The 12769-nt window shown below is 35.4% G+C and overlaps 1 protein-coding gene across 2 annotated transcripts in view; it reads left to right on the top strand.

The window, feature by feature from the left end:
* Positions 1-12769, top strand: part of Ano10 (anoctamin 10) — a 193467-nt gene that overhangs the window by 8981 nt on the left and 171717 nt on the right. For both annotated transcript variants that reach the window (XM_071600325.1, XM_027932522.2), the window contains exons 2-4: positions 2650-2802; positions 8317-8514; positions 9651-9785. In XM_071600325.1, coding sequence (XP_071456426.1) covers positions 2664-2802; positions 8317-8514; positions 9651-9785 — 472 coding nt within the window. In that variant the 5' untranslated portion in view covers positions 2650-2663. The remainder of the gene's footprint in view (positions 1-2649; positions 2803-8316; positions 8515-9650; positions 9786-12769) is intronic.

The raw sequence follows: 12769 nt of genomic DNA, 5'->3' as shown, positions 1-12769 counted from the left end.
ATGTAGGTACTTAACATAGTGTCTCACTTACAGTGAGCCTTCAGTAAAAGAGAATTAATGCTGAAAAGGAATGTCTGCTTACTAAAAAGAGAATTGATATGCTCCAGATCCTAGATCATTATCTGCAATCATTTCCTTCTGCCCTACACTATTATACTCATATTTTTTGGTGGGGGTGGGTATCAGGGATTGAACTTGGGCACTCGACCACTGAACCACATCCCCAGCCCTATTTTATATTTTATTTAGAGACAGGGTCTCATTGAGTTGCTTAATGCCTCATTTTTGCTGAGGCTGGCTTTGAACTCATGATCCTCCTGCCTCAGCCTCCTGAGCCGCTGGGATTATATGTGTGCATGTGCCACTGCAGTCGTCATCCTTATTTTTTTTAAATGGGTATGTGCTAGTGACGAATCCTCTCCAGTTTTGTTTGTTTGAAAATGTTTTTATTTCTATCATTCTTTTTCCCCACTGTACTAGGGATTGAACCCAGGGCCACAATACACTGAACTACATCCCAACCCTTTTAATTTTTTTTACTTTTGAGACAGGGTCTCACTAAGTTGCCCAGGCTAACCTCAAACTAGCCTTACCCTTGCTCCCTAGTGGCTGGAATTACCTGTATGTAATTCCACCATGTCGTCTGTCTTATTCTTAGAGCATATTTTGGTGAAGGATACAGTCTTGGGTTGACCATAATGTTCTCTTGGACTGTTGAAGCTGCACATATGGTTTAATTTGAAGATACCATGGCTTTCTTTTTTTTCTTTTTACTGCTGGGTCAGCAGTCAGTCTAATTATTTAGTGTTTTGTCTTTTCTTTTTTTTAGTGCTTTTAATTTTTTTTCTGTCTCTTGGGTTTTTTGTGATTTTACTATGCTGCTTCCTTTGTATTTATCCTGGTTGCAGTATATAGAGATTTATATATTTTGTCTGGGGAAGTTCTTTGTCAGTATTTCTTTAGATACAGCTTTTGCCCTAATACATTCCTTCTTTACTTCTAGGACTCCCCATTTTTCTTTTTTCTTACTCTTTTCTATATTTTCTTTCTTTTTTTTTTAGCTCTCAGAGCTTCATTTTGGGTATTTTTCTTATACTTCATCAATTTTCCTCTTTAGCTTTGTCTAATTTTCTGTGACTTTGACTCTTATATGTTTAAATTTTAGAATTTCCACTAAAGACATTTTCCAGTTCTTTGCCAAAATTCTCAGTCTACGATAATTACTTCAAAGTCTGTTCTAGCTAATTCCATTATTTGGATTTACTGTGTAATTGTTGGTATTACTTATTATTTCTTTCCCATTTTCATGTATAATAAGTTATCTTCTGATTGAAATGATATAAACCTAGAATTTAATTTCTATCAAAAATGATTTTTTGATTCACAGTTATCTTTAAGATGAAATCTTTTAAGGTCCTTATTCATAGTAGGGATTTATCTGACCCTTTCCCTGGTGAGCTCTACTAATCACACCGTCCCCAAGTCTCTCATGGCCAGTAGAAATCCTTCTTGGCTCCCTGCTTCACTCCTTCTTTTCTCCTTCTTCCCAAATTGGCAGAGGCTTCTGGGAAACTGCAGATACTGAGCTTCCTCTCTGTTTCTTCTTATGGGCCTCAGAATTCTCACTGCCCTGTTTGCGTTCTGATATTTGCAGTTTTTTTTTTTTTAAGCGTGTGTGTGTATGTGTGTGTGTGTGTGTGTGTGTGTGTTGTTTGTCTTTAGTGAAAGAGTTTGTCTGAACCTCCTAATCTTTTGTCCTAGAAGTTGAGGTTTTGGCTTGTCTTCTCACTATTAATGGCATATTAATGTCACTTTTAGAATGTGTAGTTTTGGGGGACTTATATAGCAGTGTCTTTGCCTATGTAAGTTATCCCATCTCTGTGGGATGACTGCAATAGAGAGTTTCATAATTTTGTAATGACCATTTAGTACCCATTAACATTTTTCTAAGTCGTTTCATTCAGTCTACATTTGTCATCTTCTGTAGATTTTACCTCCAATCTGTCCTTACTGCTAAGGCCAGTACAAGCTCTTTTTAAACTATTCTAATGGCTTCCTAACTGGTCTCCCACACTCTAGGCTGAGCCTTTCTGATCTGTAATTGCTCACAGTAACTCAGTTCCCTGCTCGTGATCTATTGGTGACTCCCCTTGTGCATTGGACAAAGCCCATTTCCTTTGTAACCAGGGGTCCCACTTAGATACCAGCTCATTCCCATCCTTTCTTCCTGCTACATAGAGTTAATGCTCCAGTCATACCTGACAACTTGAGTTTCTCTGAGCCTACTGCTATTTTCCCATCATTATTTTATAGGGAAAAACTATTTCTTCTTCTTAGAATACCATCTACTGTCAATCTGGCCCATTCATTCTTTTTTCTTATCTTGTGTTTGAGCACCTTTTGTAGTTATTCTTTTACCCAAGTTGCTCTCCTTCCATGTTCTGAGCTGCTTACAAAAAAGGTTGGTTTTCTCTGGTCAGCCTGGCTTACACATGTGCTTTTGGTTGAGCCTCTTATGTAACTGTTAGGATCAGAATTTTTCTTTATCTTGGAAATCAGAATTAGGTATAATTAAGAGAAAGTGAAATCAGCCTGTAGCATATTTATTTGCCAGAATAACTCATTTTTACTTTTCATTTTAATTTTCAGCAAGTTTGTCAAAGATGAAAGTGACCTTATCAGCTTTGGATACTTATGAGAGTTCTTTCACACCTTTGGTGGTAATAGAACTTGCTCAGGATGTCAAAGAAGAAACCAAAGAATGGCTAAAAAACAGAATTATTGCTAAAAAGAAAGATGGAGGTGAGTAACATGTCATATGCTCAATGACTAAAAGTGTATTTGCAAATGTGCTTTACAATTTTTATTGATGTTTTATTTGCTAATGTATATTTTCACTTTATTATCTACCTAGGAGTTGAAATGAGGCCTTAAATCAAGATTAAATTGTAAATTCCCTTTAGCCTGTAAGCAATATGAGTGGTTTTCTTCATAACTCTTATTAATATGCCTACTATAGTACTTAGTGCATAGTAGGAGCTTAATAAATGAATGAACAAGTATCTGTTGAGTGTTCTTTGTGTGTCAGTTATATTGCTAAGAAAACTCAGAGAAGTCTCTGCCTGCAAGGATGTTTGTCAGGATAGGGAGACTGAATGCTATTTCCCAAAAATTTTAAGTAAAAAAATAAGTTAGTGAAGAGCAGTCACAGAACAGTGCATGATACTTACACATGAATCATATGTACACATACTGTAAAGAAAAAGGGAAGTGAGGATGAAACTTTGGCAGTGCTTTTTGGAATGGCAAGGGATGGCCTAAAGCACTTAGGTTTAGCCCTCTCTTGAACAGGGGTTAGGTGTGGGTGACAAGGTAGGGGGTGTTTTACATAAGCAAACATTTTATAAGGTACCAAAAATAGTACCTTAAACTGCACCAAGTACTGAACTAAACTTAAACTCTTTTTTTTTTAAAGTAACTATAAATCAAAATGGATTTTTTTCAAAAGAGAATTTAAACATTTTTTCAAATAATTGTACCCAAAGGAAAGAAAAACAAAAGTATTTGCTTGCTGCAATTTGAGGTGTTTCACTGACTTGAATTCCATCTTTAACCTCCAGTGATTTAAGAATATTTGTAGCGTCTTAGAATGAAAGGCTCCAGTGTACTCCCAGCCTCCTTTCTGTTGGTGTGTGCTTTTGGGACACTTTGGGGACAGCATCTCTGCACTGTCTTTGTCTTCCAATAAAGGCAATGCATCTACTTTAGTATCTCCTTTTGTTGTCTTCTGGACTCCTATTAAAGTGATGATAAAAATAAAAGGACCTTTTAAAAAGGTATATTAATCTCTAGGATATATAAAGAACTCAAAAAACTTAACACCAAAAATACAAATAACCCAGTCAATAAATGGGCTAAGGAACTGAACAGACACTTCACAGAAGAAGAAATACAATTGATCAACAAATATATGAAAAAGTGTTCAACAACTCTAGCAATTAGAGAAATGCAAATTAAAACTACTCTAAGATTTCATCTCACTCCTATCAGAATGTCAATCTTCAAGAATACAGGCAACAATAAATGCTGGCGAGGATGTGAGGAGAACAGTACAGTCATACATTGCTGGTGGGACTGCAAATTGGTGCAACCACTATGGAAAGCAGTATGGAGATTACTCAGAAAACTGGGAAGGGAACCACAATTTGACCCAGCTATCCTACTCCTTGGTTTATACCCAAAGGACTTAAAATCAGCATACTATAGTGATGCAGCCTCATCAATGTTTATAGCAGCTTAATTCACAACAGCTAAACAATGGAAGCAACCTAGATATCCCTCAATAGTTGAATGGATAAAGAAAAAGTGGTATATGTACTCAATAGAATATTACTCAGCTTAAAGAAGAGTGAAATTATGGCATTTGCCAGTAAATGATGGAGTTGGAGAATATCATGCTAAGTGAAATAAGCCAATCCCCAAAAAACAAAGGCCAAATGTTTTCTCTAATGGTAGAGACTAAGGAAGAATAGCCGTTACCTTAAATTAGGTAGAGGGAAGTGATAGGAGGAGAGGAGAGGGGATGTGCGAATAGGAAAGATAGTAGAATGAAACAGACATTACTACTGTATGTATATATGTGACTGCATGACCAATATGATTCTGCAGCATGTACACTCAGAAAAATGAGAAATTATATCCCATTTATGTATGGTATATCAAAGTGCATAAATGTATTCTACTGTTATCTGTAACTAATTAAAACAAATTTAAAAATTAAGAAAAAAAATAAAAGACCTAAGTCCACACTGACAAAGAAGAAAGAAGAAGATAAAACAATAACAGAATTGTAAAAGCTAGAAAATAATGGGATGAGTAGTAACTGACTTCACAAAGTTGAAAAAGGTGGGACTTAACCTGGTAGGGGAGAAAATTTAGAAGCAATTTGTTTTATGCTACAGAACACTCCCTCAAAAAGAAAAAAAAAAAACCCTCAGGAATTAGGGATATCAGAGACTTGTGGACTGGAGGAGAAGAGTAGTACCAAGGAAAAAAGAGGATTGGTGATCTACTTAAGGAATATATCGCTGGATCCCTTTAGTTTTCTACCACACCAGCAGAAGACCTGGGATTCATTCTCTGGAGAAAGTCAGATGCTTGGTTTTTGACATGGGGGTTCTAGGCACAGTTGAGCAGAGATCCATACTTGAAAATAAGGTACTGAGGACCATTCCCCTTCTACCACCCACCATTCTCATATTTCACTCAGTTTCCAAAATACTAGAAGCCAGAGTCAGACCACCTAGGAAGCAGTCTTTCTCTGGAGAATCTCACCCATTTAAGACAAAATAACTGAAGGTGCCAAAATCAGGAGGTTGCCAATGGAAAATGACTTGGCCATTCCAGCTTGCATTAAAAGCCATCTCTGATAGGCTCTATCTAAGCACTCAGAACTTCTATTTAGCTTCTTAGAACTCCTTTCTCAAGCATATAAAAGAAAGATCACCAAACTTCTGAGGAAAATTGCTTATATGAAAGAGAAAGCTAAAGCTAAACAGACAGGTAAATGCAACAAATCATGTGAAGGAGAAAACCAAAGGAGAATAGAAATCTCAGTCATCAGAGTTATGAAAAGAAGTAACATCTATAAATCAAGAATAGGATTTCATAAAAATGTGGAAAAAAGCAACTCTTAAGAAGTGAAAATATGAAATCAAAGTTTAAAAATTCATTAAAATGGTTAGAAGATAATGTTGATTAAAAATATCCAAGAACAAAAAGGTATAGAATTAAAAATTATGGGAGGAGGTAAAAATAAAGACTGATCCAAGAGATACACATCTGAATAAAAGGAATTCTAGAAAAAGACCAGGGGGAAAAAAGAAGAAATCATCAGAAAAAAACTGGAGACTCCAAGTCTCAAAGGCCCATCTAGTGACCGGCACTGTCGATGAAAATGGCATAGTCTTGGGAAGTTTCAGAACCCTGGGGAATGAGAAAAAACAAGACTTCCAGAAAAAAGGAAATAGGCCAGATGTAAAGTATAAGACTTCTTAACAAAAACATTAGAAGGCAGTGGTGTCATTTCTTTATTCCTAAAAGAAAGGTTTTTGATCTAAAATTCTGTACCAACTAGTTGCCTAAAGGTGTAAGGGCAGAGTCAAGGAAGGTTCTCTGAAAAGATGATGTTGACAGCGTATCTTTCATGTCAGTGAATCAAGGGGAGACAGATGATTGGCAGACAGTTTGGGGGAATGATTTAGATATATAATAACTAAGCAAGTGATAAGACAGCAACTTTTAGGAAAATGGAAAGTGCAGGCAAAGTTCAGCCATAAATAACATGTAATCATAATATGTAAATAGTGACTATTGAGGAAAAGCGTAACATAACTACATTGTGAGAATGGGGAGGTAGGAATGGTGAATGCACATGGTGAAGGTTGGGAAAAATGGGAGCTAAATCCTCATCTTGCTAGACTTAAAATGAAAAAAAAAATCAAGAAATACCTCTCTAGGCAATATTATCTGGTGATATGAAAGCAAATAATAAACGAATCACCTGAACAATTTGAAGGGGACGGTAACTTGGGGCAGGGAGATGAGGACTACTGTCTTTCAAAATAAGACATTAACAAAGGATTCTTTGAACTTATTCCATTTCCTACCTCCTCAGTAGGAGGAGGTTAACTCACTGTGTCAGTTTGGGTCCTTTAAGAAAGAGATGCCACGATGGGATTTGAATACACCAGAGGTTTACTAAGGGAAAGATTTGAAAAAAAGATAAAGAGAATGGAACAGGAGTAGATCTGACACTTGTGAGAGAGGCAAGGGAGGAAGAGCCTGAAAGCACAGCACAATTCTGAAGTGTCAGCCAGGCTTTAGGTTTCCCTTTAAAGGAGAACCATGTTGAGCAGGAATGGCCTTGCTCCAGAGTCTCCTGTGTATTCAGCCAGTGGCTCCGAGCAGCCAGAAGCAGCATGGCTTGGTGTAAGGAATGGTGGCTAGCACCAGCTCCTCCAAGCAGATTCTCCTGGAGTAGGGCACCTGGTGGCTCCCATACTCACTACCCTGTTATCAGACTTTCTACCTTTGCATTGCGAGAAGAGAAAAATTAGCATTTTGGTGACTTTTTTTTTTTGTATTTTTCTTAATGTGAATGAGGTTAATGATCTTATATTTAAGAGCCATTTGTAATTTTTCTCTATAATTTGAATATATCTTTTATTAAAAATTTTCATACCTCTATTGTAAATTACCTAAATAATAGTGTCATAATACATTAATCTAAATAAACTAATCTATTTGGTAAGTAAATTATATATTTTTTTGAAATTATAAATTTTAAAAATTATATAATTTTATTCATTATCCAATTATATGATTAATGTCTGTCAACTATTTCTACAGAACTCATAGTAAAGAAGTAAACAGTTGGCTGCAATGATATCACCTGTAGTCCCAGCTACTCAGAGGGTAGGGCCAGGAGCATCCCTTGAGCCCAAGAGTTCAAGGCCATCCTGGGCAACTTAGTGCTTACCCTGTCTCAAATTAAAAATAAATAAATAAATAAATGTACCTTCAAAGTTTGATGTAGGTAAAAATAATTAGAAAAAAATTCCTTTTCTCTGTTATCTTTTAAGTAATAATTATATATACAATATTATTTTTAATGTTTTGGGAAAATAGTGATAATTTTGAAAAATTTTCTGGGTGTGGTTGTGCATGTTTTAATTCCAGGTACTTGGGAAGCTGAGGTAGGAGGATCACAAATTCAAGATAGTAAGACTCTGAATTAGGGGAAAAAAGTATATTAAGACATTTATAGAAAAATCACTAAAAAGTTATATTGCTTGAATTCTTTAATATTTATCTTTTATAATATTTCTTATAGTCTAGTGTAGTTATATTACATTTATGACTTTTTTTGCTAATGTATGTTATTTAATTTTAATTTTCTTACATTTTAGTTCATTAGGCTTATATTAGGAAATTTTATCCTTTCACTCTGTATTTTTACTTAATAACTGTTTTATACTTAAAGCTAATTAACATTGGATTCTCATCTCAACTGCTCATTTGAATAAATGGCAGACCACTTACTGCTACATTTTCAGTTTTTACTTTAACACTTTATAAAGATTGAATGTCCAAAACTTGTATTTTTTTTATTTCCTTGGAATATAGATTTAAATTGTTAATATAATTTCTTCTCCTTCTACCAGACTAGATATATACTCATTTAGAAGGTTTTCATTTTTGAAAATTGTAATGTTTGTTTCTTTCTAAGGTTGTGCTAATCTTTTGTTTTTGAAGGTGCCCAGTTGTTGTTTAGACCACTGTTAAATAAACATGAGACAGAAACACTGGAACATCACAATCTGTATCTTGTTGGTGCCTCCCAGATCAGACTGTTACTGGGGGCAGAAGCAGTGGGATTGGTAAAAGAGTGCAATGATAACACCATGAGAGCCTTCACATACGGAACGCGACAGAACTTCAAAGGTTTTGATGGTGAGCCCCACGATATTTTGTTTGTATCATAATCCTCTTATTGCAAAAAAGTTTTTGATGAAAGGATTAGGAGGCTTTCTAGTAAAGGATCATTTTAACATTGAATATTAGTGAATATTTTAGGCTTTGTGGGCCATGTTGTCTCTGCTGCACTTAATACTGCCATGGTAGAGCAGAGAAGAAGCTTAGACCCTTAAGTAAATGAAGGGATGAGGCTGTTTTCCAACAAAATTTTATTTGTAAAACCAGGTGGCAGACTAGTTTGACTCATAGATCATACTTTACCACCTCTAGAATAGAGAACACCCTGGAATAGAAGGACATATGTAACTTTTTTACAGTATCCTATACTAATGTTCATAGTGATGAATATCCATGATACAGAAAAATCCTGTAAGAAACACCATAGTGGTTCTGTATCTTTAAAACATCATTTCCTGAAGTTTTTGGCTCCTACTGAATATGGTAGGGTAAGTGATTATGTCCTGGCCTTCCGGAGGAAAGGGAATGTTTTCTGGAAAGCAGCAGGAAGTCAGAGTAGCTTTATCAGGAACAGTGTTTGGCTTCAGAATCAAGCTGACCCCTTCAGAGCTTTCAGAGTTAGAAGATGTGATTAGACTTCTTCAGACCAATTCACTCTGGATTTTTATTCCTTAGTGACTTAATGAGCCAGGTGAAATTTACCTCATTTAAGAAGAGTCACCTGTCAAAAGGAACTCTGTTTTCTTATCAGACTTGGTTCTCTCTTTCACATTTGCCTCCAGAACGGAGTCTTGAGAGTTTGAAAGAGGAGGTTTTCCCATTTGGGAGTCTCTGGTAAAAAATACTGTTAGAATTCAAGAATATATTGCCTCCCACTGAGATCAAGCAAGTGTATGCTGTTTGAATGTTTGTAACATACTACATAATAACTATTAAAATGATTGAAGAATAGTAGTGTGAGAAAGCATGGCCAAATGTTTTTATTCTTATGAAATATCTAAGAAGCTTTATGTTCTGTTTAATTTACCAATTTCATACTTTGGTTACTCTTTATGTTAATTGTTATTGCTTATATCATTAAAATATAAAGTAATTGAGATATTGCTTAACTTTACTTTGTTACTGAAAAAACATATATTTTTGTTTTATTTTAGATAACAATGATGATTTCCTCACAATGGCAGAATGTCAATTCATTATCAAACATGAACTTGAAAATCTTAGAGCTAGAGATGAAAAAATGATCCCTGGCTACCCCCAAGCAAAGTTGTACCCAGGAAAGTCATTATGTAAGTCATTATAGCAACCAGTTTTGTGAATACACATTCTGATGAAATTATTTTATTGGCTACATATTTTTGACAGATTTTCCTTATAGATTGCATCTTTTATAGTCATCAAGTATTAGTCTTCATCTTGTTTACTGTTTTGTTAAGGTTGCTGTGTTCAACTTTTTTCTTGTAGTTCTTGCTTTATTTAAGTTTGCATGTGCTGGGATCTTTTTACCCATCTTTTTTTAGTCCCTCTCAAGGTTGTTTTAGGTGGATCTCTCATATTAGGATATAGTTGGATTTTGCTTGCATTCTGACGTGAGGACTTTTTTTTTTTCTTTTAACCAAATGATTTTTTAATTTGTTTTTGTGGTCTTGGTGGTCAAATCCAGGGCCTCATGCATGCTAGGCAAGCGCTCTACCACTGAGCTACACTACACCCTTATACTACTTAAGTAAATGACCTGTTTCGTGTAGAGATATCTTATTCAGTATTATGTTGTCTGTTGAAATTGCTTATTTCTGTGCTTAAAAAAATATTTTGCTATCTGGGGTGTGTCATCTTTTCTCACATTTCAATGGAAAAGGCTAAGAAATACATTTTTTTTCAAATAATGAATTTATATTAATATACTCAATTCAAATTTAACATTATGGAATTTTACTTATTTTCTTTGATTTTATATTTGTATTTCTTTTCACTTTGAAAATCTTGATTCTTAATAACATTACTATAATTACTAATTTACTTTATCTTACGTTTTACATAAAATAACTTGTAAAATCATGATAATTTCAACATTAACAATACCAGTGAGTAAAGTTTAAGATTTGTTTCTGTCTTTCTTTGTTCTTCTACTGTCTCTAGTTAAAATCTAATCTGTTTTTTTTTTTGTTGTTTTGTTTTTTTAAACTAAAGGTTTGGTAGAATTCCTTTAAGAAATCATCTGGTTTGATGTTTGTTCATGGGTTAGGGTTTGAACAGTTTTCTCTGAATCATTTGTAGAAGGGTGTATTTTGACTTTCCATTGCTCCTGGGGTCAATTTGGATAAATTCTATTTTCTTAGAAAAGTTTTTATTTTCTGTAGGCTTCTGCTATGTTTCATTTCTACCTTTTATTTGTGGTTTTTCTTTTTCCTTTTAGTGTTTGTGGTTTCCTTGTAATATTTTTTCAGAGCTCTATGCTATTTTCTTTGTGATTATTAGTTATTTTTTAATGAATCCCTGTTCTTCACAGACTGGTGGCTGTCTTTTTGATTTTGAAGGGAAGTGTGTATTTTGGAGAGAGGGGTGACTGGAGGTCTCTATGGGGGAACTGTCAAAATGGGAAGCTTAGCTCTGCCTAGCAATGCATTCTTGAGTCATCTGGGGCTCTGCAGAGAGCCCCTGTGGAGTCCTGTTCTTGCAGAGTTCTTTGATTGGGTTTGGCCTTTAGGCCTATTTTGGGCTGACCACAGCTCCAGACTTAGTCATTCTTCATCCTGGGTTCCAGCGGGCAGTTCCTTCTTCCAATATGCCTTTTTTCCTCTCTAGCTTCACCTTGTCTAGCTGTGGGGCAGACATGCTCCAGGGGTTCACCGTGCATCCTCATGTGCCTGCATGCTGGCCAGGGGGACAGCTGTCCCACAGTGTCTAGGAGAACTCTGCTCTTTGCCTGCTTGGCCCAGGTTTGCAGAGGTGTGGGTGCCTTAGCTTACCCTGAGCTATTTTCAAGGCTTTTTATAGTAGTTTAGAATTTGAGTTTTAAGTTTATTTTTCTATATTTTTGTCAAAGATAGGGGTTTCTATTTCGTGTTTCTTTTTTTTTTTTTTTTTTTCTTTCTGTTTTTAGTTCGGTATCATGAACAAAAATGGGGCAGTGGTGTCTTTCTGCTACTCTTAGTAACCAGGAATTCTACATTCTGTATTTAAGTAGTTATTTGGTACTAAGATTTTTAATCTTCCTTAATCTCTTGGTGGATGGACATGTTTTCAGACACAGCTGGGTACTGCATGAAATAAAACCCAAGCCAATTGAGACACTGTCCTGATTGTTAATGTAAACATCCTTCTTGTTTGTCCACATTGGTCAGACTGTCCTATGGAAATCATGGTTTCCACACCTGAGTTTCTACACATCTTTTTGGGTAAAGCTGGGATAGAGAAAAGTGTAAGTGTGCTTTTTTATCAAATGATACAATGGATCATCTAGTTTCCAAATGCTCCTAGCTGCTTAAAAGAGAAAAATTTTCTGCTGAATGAAAACCCTGAAAGAACTACTTGAATGGATTTCTCTTGGGTGTATGGGCTGGCACCCTGAAGCCATAACAGAAATAACTTTCTTGCTGGCCGGATGAGCCTTTTGTGAACAAGGATCCTTCCTTCCTCTTTCCCTTTCTTCTGTGTCTTTCTTTTTTGGTCCTAAATATAAAAGCAATAAAGTAATCTCAGTCATGGTCATTGGAAAGGTTTTTTATACCAGCTGACATAAAAATCCTATTTTAGTTGTCAAGTCGACATTTAAAAATTCTGCATTACTCTCTTTCTTTATGTCTTTGGAAATGTGATCTTTAAAATGCTATGTTGTCTTTTATACTATTTAAATTTATATCATATTTAGTTGAAGAAGAGGAGGTATATGCATAATTGTAAACTGTGACTATTTTCAGAACTGATAAACTTAGAGTAAGTTAAACCCTAGATTTTTAGTAGGTTACTCCACAGTGGAAAGGTAGGTCCCCTTTAAGCTTTGTGAGAGCTGCTGCTTTCTTGGGTAGCCTCTTCTCTGGGTAGGAGAGACTTCATCCTGCTCAGTGTGAAGCCTATTAGTACTGTGAGAGGTAGCCAAGGCTCTCACGGAAAATACTTCATATCCTAGGTTGACACACAATGATTATCAATTTGCTTGCTGCTTACTGTAATACTGGGTTTTGATAGAAAGCTTTCATTAAGCAGATAGAAATTGTGTCATTGGAAACATGATTTTGAGGCATTTTGGTGGTGCTCTGAGATGTGCACATGA

This window comes from Marmota flaviventris, chromosome 1 (assembly GCF_047511675.1).
Source record: "Marmota flaviventris isolate mMarFla1 chromosome 1, mMarFla1.hap1, whole genome shotgun sequence".
NCBI classification, from domain to species: domain Eukaryota; kingdom Metazoa; phylum Chordata; class Mammalia; order Rodentia; family Sciuridae; genus Marmota; species Marmota flaviventris.
Note: the sequence above shows the minus strand (reverse complement) of the source record. Positions and strands in the feature narration are given on the sequence as shown.